This window comes from Vigna umbellata, chromosome 8 (genome assembly GCF_029865625.1).
Source record: "Vigna umbellata cultivar VRB3 chromosome 8, Vumbellata_1.0, whole genome shotgun sequence".
Classification (NCBI taxonomy): Eukaryota; Viridiplantae; Streptophyta; class Magnoliopsida; order Fabales; family Fabaceae; genus Vigna; species Vigna umbellata.
This window is the reverse complement of record NC_142172.1, coordinates 34270455-34285039: the sequence shown is the minus strand read 5'-3', so window position 1 is coordinate 34285039 and position 14585 is coordinate 34270455. Positions and strand designations below refer to the sequence as shown.

General features: G+C 41.7%; 1 protein-coding gene across 1 annotated transcript; it reads left to right on the top strand.

The window, feature by feature from the left end:
* Positions 1-2909: 2909 nt before the first annotated feature.
* On the top strand, positions 2910-13301 carry LOC148194558 (uncharacterized). The gene is made up of 4 exons (XM_088097242.1): positions 2910-3746; positions 4224-6050; positions 6357-8645; positions 13110-13301. Exons 1-4 carry the CDS (start codon positions 2910-2912, stop codon positions 13299-13301), a joined length of 5145 nt encoding a protein of 1714 aa, XP_087953368.1.
* The last annotated feature ends 1284 nt before the right edge of the window (positions 13302-14585 follow it).

Here is a 14585-nt window from a genome sequence, read left to right as displayed (position 1 = left end):
GCCATAGCTCTAGTGACCTTTGACCTTTAGGTTCAGGGAACTACCCTTGTGAGATTGCATATACTTGACCTTGAACTCAAAGCAATGAACCTTTGGTAGGGCACGATGGGAGGAATATATGCTTCTGTAACCCTCACGCTGTTCGTTTTTTTTATGATATTACATTTCATACCATGCATGTGTTTTGTTTTGTCATGTAATTTTATTATCATGCATCATATTCATACATCATTTAGTAACATGTTAATTTTAAGGGAAATCACAGGTACCTACTTGACTTCATACGAGATGGATGTTAACACAAGATCCGATGCTACACAGCACACCGACTCTTCCGACTTAAGAAAGAAGTATAGTCTAAGGACTCATGTGGGAAACTTGACCGGGCTGATAAACTTGGGCAAAAGGCTTAAGACGATAAAAAGAGAAACCTTTCAGAGAAGATATGGAAATTTGTTGAATTTAATGGAGGTTGAAGTACAAATACCCGCTATCACAGCCTTGGCACAATATTATGATTCTCCGCTTCGATGTTTCACATTTCAAGACTTTCAGTTGGCGCCAACCATAGAGGAGTTCGAGCATATCTTGGGTTTACCATTGGAGGGCACCACTCCCTACCAACATTTAGAGCATCATGCCTCTATACCCACTGTTGCTACCATCATGAAATTACATCCCAAGGAGCTTGAAAACAGGATGATGATGAGGAATCAAGTGCATGGGTTATCACAGGGATATCTAGAGCAGTATTTACATCATCTGGCTGATAAAGAAGATTGGGAAACTTTCATAGATGTATTAGCCCTCACCATATACGGCATTGTCTTGTTTCCCAAAATAGAAGAATTTGTGGATTACACCGCGATAGACGTCTTCGTGGCGAGTAAAACCAGATCAGAGAATCCTGTAACAGCAGTTCTTGCGGATGTTTATGGGACTTTAAGTTTTTGCCATGAGAGAAAGGGAAAGAAGATTCTTTGTTGCTTACCGGCGTTGTATACATGGATGACAACGCGCGTGTTTAAAGAGATGGTCAACGTTAAGAGTCTATCGGAGAATTTGTCACACCAAGGGCTTAAAGGTAAAGGAGGAAACGATTGGGCCCGATTCCTTGCCGGCTTGAGCGAAAGAAGTATAAAATGGCGCCTTCCTTGGTTCGGAAATAAACTGGCTATACAACATTGTGGTAGTTTTCCTAATGTACCTCTTATAGGTGTCCGGTACTGTATAAATTACAACCCTCTTCTGGTGCAAAGACAATTTGGGCATCCTATAAAAGGGGCACCTTCATCAGATTACCTTGCTACCCTATTCATTTATTACGAAGACGGGCATTTCATCGAATTGTTAAGAAAGGTTAAAAGCGCCTGGGAAAATGTTGTTCGAGCAGAGAAGGACTTGAGGGATGGAGTAGTGGATAGCAGGGTTAGTTATCACACCTGGATTCTGGAGAGAGTGAAAATAGTCAAGTTGCCTTTCAAGCCAATCAAGGATCAATCACCTAGTGAAGGACCATCCCAAGCTCCTGAAAGTGAAGAGGTGCAACAACTAAAAGCTGAGATGGAGAAATTGAAATTTAGGAATGCTAGGTTGGAGAATGAATTACAAAGAGCGCGTAATGATCTTGTGGATACGAGAAATGATAATGAAGAAAAGTCGCGGGCTTATGAAAACCTTGTCAAAAGCCAGAAGGCTGAGAGGGATTACACGTTTCGAGTGAAACAGGATCTAGCCGCCGCGAGTAAGGAATTGTCCATGAGGGTAAATGAGAAGAAGGTGGCTTTAGAAGAGGGAAAGGAGTGGAAACACCTCTACGAAGAAGCCAAAAGAGATAAACGAGAAGCCCTGAAGAGATTAAGAGAAGCGCAGATTCAGATAGAAAAAGCGGGGCATGAGATGAAAGAGATGGCTATGTCGTTCGAGGCGGATATGAATAGGGAGCGTTGGAAGCTAACGGAAGCAGAGGAAGAGCATCGAACTCTGATAAAACAAATGGAGGAATATATCGAGGAACAGGAGGAGCGATGGAGGTCGATAGATTTTGAAGAAAGGCATCAGGCCTTGATAAAGCGAATGGAAGAGCACATCGCCGAGCAAGAAATGGCTGTAAAGCACTGGAAGGAAAGATTCTCTCAGTTGGCTGCTTTGGCAAACGGGGCAATTGAAGACATCCCCAGGATGGTGTCGAATGCTGAAGCAAGCACTCATTTTTGTAACTCACCAGTGGAAATAGAATTGTTTATTAATCATTGTAAATGGTTGGTGGGAGAGATGAAATCTTTCATTGCCCGGGCGCGGGATTGATGTACATCAGAATTATGCGTTTTGTTCCTTAGACTATGTAATGGATCAAATTTTCTTTAAATGAAAGATAAGGGATGTTTGTTTGGTATCGGCTTGTGTTAATTTTCCATCAGTATTGTCATCGTTATCCTGTGATTTCCACTTATCATTAGCATGCATCATGTTTTCTTTCTGCATTTTTCATCCTTATCTAATTTAATTTAATAAAAAATAAGAACAGTACAAGTGAGAGAACAACGGCAAGTTTTCCAAGACATCCGTACAGGACCAGAGCTAATTCGAAGGTCATGGAGAATTGGGAGCAGTCACACGAATCTATTAAGGCCGATGTCAGCCAGTTGAAGGATCAAATGGCCCAGATTTTGGCGGCTCTCGAGGCCCTGAAGACTACGGGAGGGGCGACGTCTGCGCAAGTTGAGGGAAGTGCTCAATATTACCCTCCGATGTTCAATGCTGGGAGCCAATCTGTTTCGTTCCCAATGTATGGATTACCCCCAGGTTATACCCCACCTGTGGGAGAATACACAGAAGGGGAGCAGACGTCATTCTCTTTCCCTACTACTGCTAACCTACCGCCAATCAGTACTCCGGGGCCTGTTGTAATGTCTGCACCTATGATAAATGAAGGGATGCATGCAAGCATGACTGATGGAATACGAGTAACCCCGGTGCCACCTGTGATTGCCGGAGAGGGTTTTTCTACCAGGGCTGCACCATATACTTCGTTTCAGGGGGTAACTAGTAATGTTGATGGGGCAAAGGATAAACTGGAGAGCTTAGAGGCAAGATTGAGGGCTGTGGAGGGGTATGAGAGTTATGGATTTGGGGATGTTTCTAGATTGAGTTTGGTTCCTGGCGTTAAAATACCACATAAGTTCAAGGCACCAGATTTTGAGAAGTATAAGGGAAATACATGTCCAAAGAGCCATCTGACCATGTTTTGCAGAAAGATGGCTGCATATGCTTATGATGAGCAGCTGCTCATCCATGTTTTTCAAGATAGTTTGGCTGGAGTGGCGTTAAACTGGTATACCCATTTGGAGCCTACTCGAATTCGTTGTTGGGCGGACTTGGCTGATGCATTCGTGAAACAGTACATATACAATACACATGTTGCGCCAGATCGTTTACAGCTGCAGAACATGTCGAAGAAAGACAACGAAAGTTTTAAGGAGTATGCTCAGCGGTGGAGGGAATTGGCTGCACAAGTTGAGCCACCTTTGTATGATAGGGAAATGGTGGCAATGTTTGTAAATACACTCCAACCACCATTTTATGAACATATGGTGGGAAATGTATCTTCAAATTTTGCCGATATCATCGTGATAGGTGAGCGGATAGAGATCGGGTTGAAAAATGGCAAGATTGCATATGGCTCGTCGGTGGTTGCAAATTCTAAAAAACCAAATTTCAACTCAGGAAAAAGAAAAGAAGGAGATGTGCATGCAACATCTGCAACCCCCGTGTGGAGAGGTCAGGCTCCCACTCATAATTATCGACCATACTGGGGTCAACATCCACATGCAGCTAACGCGTCATTTGGTCATCAAATTAGGCCTCAACAACAACCAGGGTACTATCAACCACAATACATTCCGACGAATAATTGGAGAGAAGGGGCAAACGTAGGTTCCAATGTGAATGCGGGTCCAAATACTTATCCAAGAAGGAACCAAGAGAGAAATTATGTTAATTTTACCCCAATTCCTACCACTTATACGGAATTATTGCCTCATCTTATCAAACAAGGTCTGGTGGTCGTTTGTCCCCTGAAGCCTTTGCAACCTCCGTACCCAAGAGGCTATGATGCAGAGGCAAAGTGTAGTTATCATGGAGGGGCCGCTGGTCATTCCACTGAGAGGTGTCTGGCTTTCAAGCATAAAGTGCAGACTCTAATTGATTCTGGGTGGTTAAAGTTCCAAGAGGATAAGCCTAGCGTCGAATCCAATCCTTTATCTGGGCATGGAAGTGCTTCGACGAATGCTGTCGAAGTGAAAGAACATGAGCTGGTGAGAAATGTGAAAGAAGTCAAGAGCTCTAGGAGGTTTATTTTGGAAGCATTGCTGAAAGTGGGTATCCTGAAGGGTGATTATGATGAGGGTAGGGCATGCGTGTTCCACCCAGATACGGAGCACTCTATTGAGGAGTGTGTGGAGTTTGAAGAAATTTTGCAAGACCTGCTAGATCGTGGTCTGATGCAGGTATGTTACAAGAATGAGGAAGGAGAGGTATTTGCACAGACTGGTGATGAATCCGGTATGATTTTACCAGAACCATTAGTGATTCGTTTCACTAAGACTACTTCTATTCCACCAACTCAAGGAAGGTCGCCCGTTATTATCCATGTACCAGCTCCTTTTCCTTACAAGAACGAAAAAGCTGTCCCATGGAGGTATGGGACGCATACGTCAAGCGAAGAACAAAGCGTTGACCCGGCTGTCAAAAACATATCGGGGATAGGTGGAATGACTAGGAGTGGTCGAATTTTCACATCCCCAGAGTTGGCACGAGAAAGAGTTAATGATAAAGAAACAACGATGGCCGTGAAAGCAAAAGAATTCTTAAAGGGGAAGGGTGCACAGACAGAGGAGATCCCCGACAATGAAGAGAGGAGAGAAGTTTCTGAAGAGGAGGCTTGTGAATTTTTAAAATTCATACAACAAAGTGAGTATAAGGTGGTGGAGCAGCTAAACCGTATGCCTGCTCGTATATCCTTGTTGGACTTGCTCATGCATTCGGCATCACACAGAAAGTTGCTAATGAAGATACTCAGTGAGGCCCACGTTGAGCAAGGTATTTCGTTGAATAAATTCGAGGGTATTGTTGGCAATATTGTTGCTAATAATTATCTCACTTTTACGGATGAAGAGATACCAGCTGAGGGAAGAGGGCATAACAAGGCTCTTCACGTCTCTGTGAAATGCCTGGATCATGTTATTGCGCGTGTTTTAGTGGATAATGGGTCCTCTTTGAACGTCATGCCGAAAGCAACTCTGGAAAAGCTACCTTGCGAAGGAATGCATATGAGGCCTAGTTCAATGATTGTGAGGGCGTTTGATGGTAGCAAACGAGAAGTGATGGGAGAAGTGGAATTGCCAATACAAGTTGGCCCGAGTGTCTTTCAAATAACATTTCAAGTTATGGATATTCTGCCAGCTTATAGTTGTCTGCTGGGACGCCCATGGATCCATTCGGCTGGAGTTGTACCTTCTACACTACACCAGAAGTTGAAGTATGTGATGGGAGATAAGCTGGTGATAGTATCAGGAGAAGAAGATCTTCTTGTGAGTGGGCCCTCATCCACGCGCTACATCGAGGCGGCTGAAGAAGCTCTCGAAACAGCCTTCCAATCGTTGGAAATCGTGGGAAATACTTGTGTGGAACCGTTTCCAATAAATCCTCGTCTATCATGTGCTTCTATTATGATGGCCAAGATTATGCTAAAAGAGGGCTATGTATATGGCGAAGGTTTGGGCAAATATCGGCAGGGGCGAGCATTTCCTCTGGAAATCGTTGAAAACAAGAACAGATATGGCTTGGGGTACAAACCTACTAAGGAAGACCGGAAAAGGATGATTGAAGAAAGAAAAGAGCGCAGTTTGGCCCGTGCAGAAAGACGAGGGCCCAAAGAGAGCAAAATTCACATTGTTGACATCAAGGAAAGCTTCCGCAGTGCTGGGTGGATCAATGCTGACCAAATAGCAGCTGTGGAGGATGAAGAAGGGCCTCAAAGTTTGAGCTTTGTGTGGGCTTGCTCCCCTGATACTCAACTCAACAATTGGGAAACACTTGATTTACCTGTGATGCTTAATGTGAACAAAATGTAATAGTTTTAATTAAGCTCATAGTTTCGATTGGGGCTTTAGAACTGAAGTTTTGTGGATTGATTCTTTTTTACTTTTCACTCAGCGTGATAATAAAGTTGCATTTCATCATCATTTGGCATTTTTCTTTGTTTACCTTATTTATTTATACTTTTTCATAAATTTAAATGATGCAGATGTGACAATGATTGTTTTGAAAATAATGATATCAATGTTCCTAATTTTCAGCACCCTATCAATAATACGGAAGATGATTTCGAAGATGATGTGGAACCCTCTCCAGAACTGTTGAGATTAGTGGAACAAGAATCTAAGGAGATAAAACCCCATCAGGAGGAGATTGAAATACTCAACTTGGGGGAGAATGATGAGATAAAGGAGGTGAAAATCGGTACTAGTATGAAAACGGAAGTGAGGGAAAGATTGCGTGCCTTATTGAAGGAGTTTAAAGATGTATTCGCGTGGTCTTACAATGACATGCCGGGTCTGGATACCGATATTGTGCAACATAAGCTCCCACTCAAGCCAGAATGCCCTCCAGTCAAGCAAAAATTGAGAAGAATGAAGCCGGAAATGTCCCTAAAAATTAAAGAAGAAGTCCAAAAGCAATTTGACGCAGGATTTTTGGCCGTGGCAAGATACCCACAATGGGTAGCGAATGTTGTACCAGTGCCTAAGAAGGATGGGAAGGTTCGAATGTGTGTTGACTATCGTGATTTAAATCGTGCAAGTCCGAAAGATAATTTCCCGTTACCACACATCGATACTCTGGTTGATAATACGGCCAAATTTTCGTTGTTTTCGTTCATGGATGGATTCTCGGGATATAATCAAATTAAAATGGCACCGGAAGATATGGAAAAAACGACCTTTATCACGTTATGGGGAACATTCTGCTATAAGGTTATGTCTTTCGGACTCAAGAATGCTGGAGCAACATACCAAAGGGCAATGGTGACACTCTTTCATGATATGATGCATAAGGAAATTGAAGTTTATGTAGATGACATGATTGCAAAGTCTGAATCAGAAGAGGAGCATATTTTCAATTTAAGGAAATTATTTGAGAGACTGAGAAAGTACAAACTCAGATTAAATCCTGCCAAATGCACGTTTGGAGTAAAGTCTGGAAAATTGTTGGGCTTTATTGTCAGTCAAAGAGGGATAGAAGTTGATCCGGACAAAGTAAGAGCGATAACGGAAATGCCTGCGCCCAGAACAGAAAAGGAGGTTCGAGGTTTTTTGGGAAGATTGAACTACATTGCTAGGTTCATCTCCCAATTAACTGATACTTGTGAACCAATGTTCAAGTTACTACGGAAAAATCAGGCCGTAGTCTGGAATGAAGATTGTCAAGTTGCTTTTGAAAAGGTCAAACAATACCTGCAAGACCCTCCTGTATTGCGTCCACCTATGCCAGGAAGACCGCTCATTTTGTATTTGACCGTATTGGATAATTCAATGGGTTGTGTATTGGGTCAGCATGATGAAGATGGGAAAAGAGAGCATGCTATATATTACTTGAGCAAGAGATTCACAGATTGCGAACAACGATATTCGTCGTTAGAGCGAACTTGTTGTGCACTGGCGTGGGCTACTCATCGTCTAAGGCAATACATGTTGAGCCACTCCACTTGGTTGATATCTAAAATGGATCCTATCAAGTATATTTTTGAAAAGCCTGCTCTCACTGGAAGGATAGCTCGATGGCAGATGTTATTGTCAGAGTACGACATTGTATATGTTACTCAGAAATCTATCAAGGGTAGCGCTTTAGCGGAATATTTAGCCCATCAACCCATTAGTGATTATCAGCCAATGCAACCTGAATTTCCTGATGAAGATATCATGGCTTTATTTGCTGAGAACGAAGATGACAAAGATGAAAAAGCATGGACGGTATTATTCGATGGGGCTTCGAATGTAATGGGGCATGGAATAGGGGCAGTGCTTATCTCTCCTAAGAATCAATACATTCCAATGACGGCAAGGTTGTGTTTTAATTGCACGAATAATATCGCAGAATATGAAGCCTGTGCCATGGGAATTCGAGCAGCTATAGAGTCTAAAGCAAAAATTCTGGATGTATATGGAGATTCAGCTTTGGTCATCCATCAATTGAAGGGAGAATGGGAGACTAGGGATACTAAATTAATTCCATACCAAGCTTACATCAGGGGATTAATTGAGTATTTCGATTCCATCACGTTTAATCATATACCGAGAGAAGATAATCAATTAGCAGACGCATTGGCTACCTTGTCATCGATGTTTGAAGTGGATCAAGATGCAGAATTGCCAATGATTGAAATGAAGAGTCATGCGAAACCAGCGTATTGTCATTTCATTGAAGAGGAGGTAGATGGTAAACCTTGGTACTTTGATATCAAGCATTATCTTAAGACCCGAGAATATCCAGAAAAGGCATCAGAAAACGACAAAAGGGCGCTAAGGAGGTTGGTTGGCAGTTTCATTTTGAGTGGGGATATTCTATATAAGAGGAATCATGACATGGTTCTCCTTAGATGCGTAGATGCAAAAGAAGCCGACCTGATACTAAAAGAAGTACACGAGGGCACATTTGGCACGCACATGAATGGGCACTCAATGGCCAGGAAGATACTGAGAGCGGGGTATTTTTGGTTGACTATGGAAAATGATTGCTGTACACATGTGAGAAAGTGTGAGAAATGCCAGGTATACGCAAGTAATATCAATGTTCCACCCACGACCTTGAACGTGTTGTCTGCACCATGGCCCTTTTCGATGTGGGGAATAGATGTCATCGGAGCTTCTCCTTATCGTCCAAAGATGAATGGGGCAGTAGAGGCGGCTAACAAAAATATCAAGAAGATTGTGCAGAAAATGGTGGTCACGTATAAGGATTGGCATGAAATGCTTCCTTTTGCTTTACATGGTTATCGCACTTCGGTACGAACATCGACTGGGGCAACGCCTTTCTCGCTGGTATATGGAATGGAGGCAGTACTTCCGTTTGAAGTGGAAATTCCGTCCTTACGAGTTTTAATGGAAACCCAATTAGAAGAGGCGGAGTGGGTTCAAGCTCGTTTCGACCAGCTCAATCTCATTGATGAAAAGAGACTAACAGCAGTATGCCATGGACAATTGTATCAAAGAAGAATGAAGAAGGCATTTGACAAAAAGGTACATCCAAGAGAATTTCATGAAGGTGAGTTGGTGTTGAAGAAGATCCTACCTATACAAAAGGATCATAGAGGCAAATGGACTCCAAATTATGAAGGGCCATTTGTAGTGAAGAAAGCATTTTCTGGTGGGGCACTAATTCTCACGAGAATGGACGGAGAGGAGTTACCATTGCCAGTTAATTCTGATGCAGTAAAAAAGTTTTACGCATGATGATTCCGTGATAGTGGTGGCTATTAAAGGGATGTTGATATTATCTTCAACGCTTATTGTACTCTGTGTTTTATTCAATAAATAAATTTCACGTGATTTCATTCATATTTTGGTTGTTTGCATTCCATCTGAAATATTGCATGTCACGCTGAGCTGTTAAGTAGTCAAGTGAAAATGAAAATGAAAATAAGTAAACGCGTGTTGATAAAAGCATCACAGGTATATCAGGTTGGCGAGCTCGGTCCTGGAGGATGTCGGAAAAGAAAAACGAAAAAAAGGGGTTACATGTTGAGTTTGTTGTTAATAAAGTTGTCAAAGACATAGTATTTTCGAAAACAGTTTTGAAAAATACCGTTGGTGAATACTTCCCTGATTCAAGGTTTTGGGTGTAACCGGTGTTCTTTTCTTGATAAAGCATCTGCATTCACATTATTTGAATCCTAATTTTTTCGTTTCCCATAAGACGAAAGATTTCGCCATATGCCTAATATTGGGGCAGTTTTCATCATGTTACATATCACCGATAATCCGTTGATTAGGGAGATATAAAAAAAAAAAAAAAAAAAAAAAAAAAAAAAAAGTTGAGGTGTCAGGCACTACATAGTTTCGTTTCAGGTTTAAATTCAAGAGAAAGTCAGACAAACAAGATTCGGAATGACGTGCGGCCGTTTTTCGTTATCCAATCGTCAAAAGTAGTTCATCCAATTGCACCCCTTTTGAGCCAAAATTCATAATTGTTTTCATCACCCTAGACAAGAATCATTAGCATGTCGACGTCAATTTGAAAGGGTACATCACAAGCATCCAAAGTTGAGAAAAAATGAATGAAAGGGGAAATATCATAAAAGACCACAACAGGGGCAACGAAAAGAATGATCCAAAGGGAAAGAAAGAAAAACAACAATAAATATGCTTGAAATTCAAATCCCTAAGGACAGTTGACGGGACACCTTGCAAATGATTCTTGTCTGAAGATTTTAACCGTCAAACAAATTATTTGGGCCTTTATTATCCTTTCTTTCAAAACCCTTTGTCCTCTAGCCACGGTACAAGCCCATAAAAGTCCACACTGACTGAGGACTGTTGGTCCTAATCTTTCTCATGAATTTGACTTTGAAACAAAATGATGTGGTGAACGACATAATTCAGTGTTATTTTCAAAAAAAAAAAAAAAAAAAAAAAAAAAAAAAAAAAAAACGTCTCCCTGTCAATCGAAGATCATCCAATTTGGGGGAATCCTTCATACCCAAATCTTTTTACTTTTCCATTGTGCAAAACTGGGGCAGTATGGGAGCACAACATGTTAATAGCACTTTTCCCCAAAGGAGGGACACACATGCGTTAATCATTATTCATTTGCTTTTCATAACCATTCTTCCACTTTCTACAGGGTTCAAGTTAATTTGGATTGCAAAAAGCGATAAAAAGAATTTTAACTCAGGGTTACACTTTCTGCTCGTCAAAGGGTTCTATACCTATCAACGTTGTTTTTTAGGAATGCGTTTTGAACGTACATTGTGTTTGATGACAATATTAACAATGGATTCCAAGCATGGAATTTCAAAAAAAAAAAAAAAAAAAAAAAAAAAAAAAATGATGAAAAGCGAGAACAAAAGAAAAAAAAACAAAATGAAAGTCTCATGTGTCTATGCATTCATGCATCATCATGACATAACATCATCTCAGAGTAAGCGAAGAGAATTGTTTGCAAAATCTTCGTGTTTAACTTGGCATTTATCAACTTTTCAAAGCTACAAATCAAGGTTTTAATTTTCTGTTATCGACCCTCTGCATGGCAATGGTCGGATTTAAATTTCTGTTCTGTGAGTTTGGCCCTCTGCGAGGCAATGGTCAAATCCAGGTTTTAATTTTCTGTTATCGACCCTCTGCATGGCAATGGTCGGATTTAAATTTCTGTTCTGTGAGTTTGGCCCTCTGCGAGGCAATGGTCAAATCCAGGTTTTAATTTTCTGTTATCGACCCTCTGCATGGCAATGGTCAGATTTAAATTTCTGTTCTGTGAGTTTGGCCCTCTGCGAGGCAATGGTCAAATCCAGGTTTTAATTTTCTGTTATCGACCCTCTGCATGGCAATGGTCAGATTTAAATTTCTGTTCTGTGAGTTTGGCCCTCTGCGAGGCAATGGTCAAATCCAGGTTTTAATTTTCTGTTATCGACCCTCTGCATGGCAATGGTCAGATTTAAATTTCTGTTCTGTGAGTTTGGCCCTCTGCGAGGCAATGGTCAAATCCAGGTTTTAATTTTCTGTTATCGACCCTCTGCATGGCAATGGTCAGATTTAAATTTATGTTCTACGAGTTTGGCCCTCTGCGAGGCAATGGTCAAATCCAGGTTTTAGTTTTTTGTTACTGATACTTTACTTGACATTGGTCATTTGGCATCGTGACTTGAATTATTTTGTTCGTTTTCTTTCATGATTGAAACCCGGACAAAATTAGTGTCTTTATCTTTACTTAGCTTTACTTAAATAATACGAAAAGATTAAATTTTCATATTATTTAGTAATATCTAAGTAAAGAGGGGCAGCTGTCAACACTCAATTTTGTCCGGATTTGTAAAAATTGTGTTTTTAGTGTTTCTTTTATTATTTTTCTTTTATTTTACCTTTTGGTTTTATTCTATTTTATTATATTTTTAGATCTTTGCTTTTAATTCAATTTCTATTTTATTTCTTATTTTCAATTTGTTTTAATAGAATTAATTAATTAAAAAAAAATTAATTAATAAAAAAAAATTGAAAAATAAAATTAAAACTGAAAATAATAAAAAATAATAATAATAAAATTGAAAAAAAATGGAAAACGTGGAAAAGGGCACGTGTGGAGGTGTGTCTCAGCAGGGGGGACCAGGTGGTCAAGAGAATATTTTTCTAAGATTTTGGGAGAGAGAAAAGGGGGGAGACCAGGTTGTTAGAGCAGCAGAATTTGGTTGGATCGGATTGAGAAAAAAGGAGAGAGAGTGCACACGCGAAACCATCATCTAGAATCATCACCGGCACCGGCAGAGAAAGAGAAGAGTGAGAAGAGGTCGCCGGCTACACAGCTAGCAGTAGCAGCAGCCATAACAGCAGGTAGGTCTTTTGTTCACCTGTACATTCAGATTCATCACATATGCTTACTGCATAAGCTCCATTCACCCCTTATCCCGTCAGCCCATGCACCATCATCAGAATCATCTATCCCCTTCACGCTAAAATGCACACAACACACTCATCTCTTCCAATACCAAATTAACGAGGTTCAACCAACATTAAACCCATCAGTAAACATTAAAAATTAGGGGAGGCAGAGAGGGAAAAATGGTGTTGCAGGGGGGCATTCGGTCTTCGAGAAAATCATCGAATGAGAGGAAGAGGGTAGCTGATTGTTTCGTGGTTGGTGGTTTGGAAGTAGTAGTCTGCTGTGTGGTGGTGGCAGTGGCGTCGCTAAGGTCGTCCTGGTAGGTGATGGTGACCGTGTAGGTGGCTGAGGAGGTAGACGAGTATAGGCACGGGGAGGGACATTATCGTGACAGTGGTCGTGTTCGTCGTAGAGGTTTTAGCAATGGTGAAGTTGATGTTGATGGGTGATGATAACACGAGTGGATCGGAGAGGAAGGTGGAGAAAAACCCTCCTTGAGAGTTGCTGGTTTTCGAAGAGAGAAGAGTGGAGACGATGGTGTTTTGGCTGACGGTGGTTCTGGTGGTGCGAAGGGGTCGCCGGTGAAGCCAAGGCGCGTTCTGTTTGAGGTGACGGTGGTCGGCCATGGCAGAGGTGGTGATCAGTTGTGGTGATTGAACAAGAAACCTTGAATCTCTGGAGAAGGTGCAAAACAGCGCGAATGAGTGGGAATGAGGGTGAACCTCCTGAACCCCTAGAAAATTCTAGGTCAGAAGCATTGGACTGGGCCAGGCCCAGAAATGAACGTACGTTCGGGAACATTCAGCCTTTTTCTGACCGTTCGTGCAACGTTCCAAATGAACGAGCGCTCGTTATCTAAACGAGCGAACGCTCGTTATCTTTTAGCCTTTTGAGCGTTCGTTTCTCACCAATGAGCGATCGTCATCTAAACGAGCGAACGCTCGTTATCCTTAGTTTTTTTGACCGTTCGTTCAACATTCTCACCAACGAGCGCTCGTTATCCAAAAGAGCGAACGCTCGTTATCCTTAGCCTTTTTGACCGTTCGTTCAACATTCTCACCAATGAGCGCTCGTTCGCCATCTCCCCACAACGAACGCTCGTTACTTAGCGCTCGTTCGCCATTTCCACAGCGAACGCTCGTTACTTAGCGCTCGTTCGCCACTTCCACAACGAACGCTCGTTACTTAGCGCTCGTTCGCCATCCCCACAACGAACGCTCGTTACCGACGTTCGTTCGCCACTTCCACAACGAACGCTCGTTACTTAGCGCTCGTTCGCCATCCCCACAACGAACGCTCGTTACTGACGTTCGTTCGCCACTTCCACAACGAACGCTCGTTACTTAGCGCTCGTTCGCCATCCCCACAACGAACGCTCGTTACTTAGCGCTCGTTCGCCACTTCCACAGCGAACGCTCGTTACTTAGCGCTCGTTCGCCACTTCCACAGCGAACGCTCGTTACTTAGCGCTCGTTCGCCACTTCCACAGCGAACGCTCGTTACTGACGCTCGTTCGCCACTTCCACAGCGAACGCTCGTATTTTAGCGTTCGTTCACCATCTGCCCAATGGACGCTCGTCATTTAGCTCACATTTTTAAGCGTCCGTCCGTTATGTTCCCCAATGGACGTTCGTCCTCTCCCCCAACGAACGTTCGTTGTCCTGAATCCTTTCCCAGCGTCCGTTCGGCACTTCCTTTTCTTTTGTTTGTTCATTTTATTTTCTTTTATTTTCTTATTTTGTTTTAGACATTTACTTATCCTAAAATATATATATTTAATGATACAATATTGATAGTTTAAATAAAAAGATTTTACAAAAAATATTTTGAAAAGGTTTAAGCACACGTGCGACCGCTCGCGTAGGCCTTGTGCTGAAAATCTTTTCCTTTTCTTTTATAAAAATTAAAAATCAAATAAAAAATATTTTGAAAAGGTT

Coding starts and splice junctions, on each gene's coding strand:
- LOC148194558 (XM_088097242.1), top strand. CDS start 2,910: ATGTCTGCACCTATGATAAATGAAGGGATGCATGCAAGCATGACTGAT. Junction 3,747..4,223: donor GAAAAAGAAAAGAAGGAGAT/GTGCATGCAACA, acceptor GGGTGGTTAAAG/TTCCAAGAGGATAAGCCTAG. Junction 8,646..13,109: donor ATAAGAGGAATCATGACATG/GTTCTCCTTAGA, acceptor TGATAACACGAG/TGGATCGGAGAGGAAGGTGG.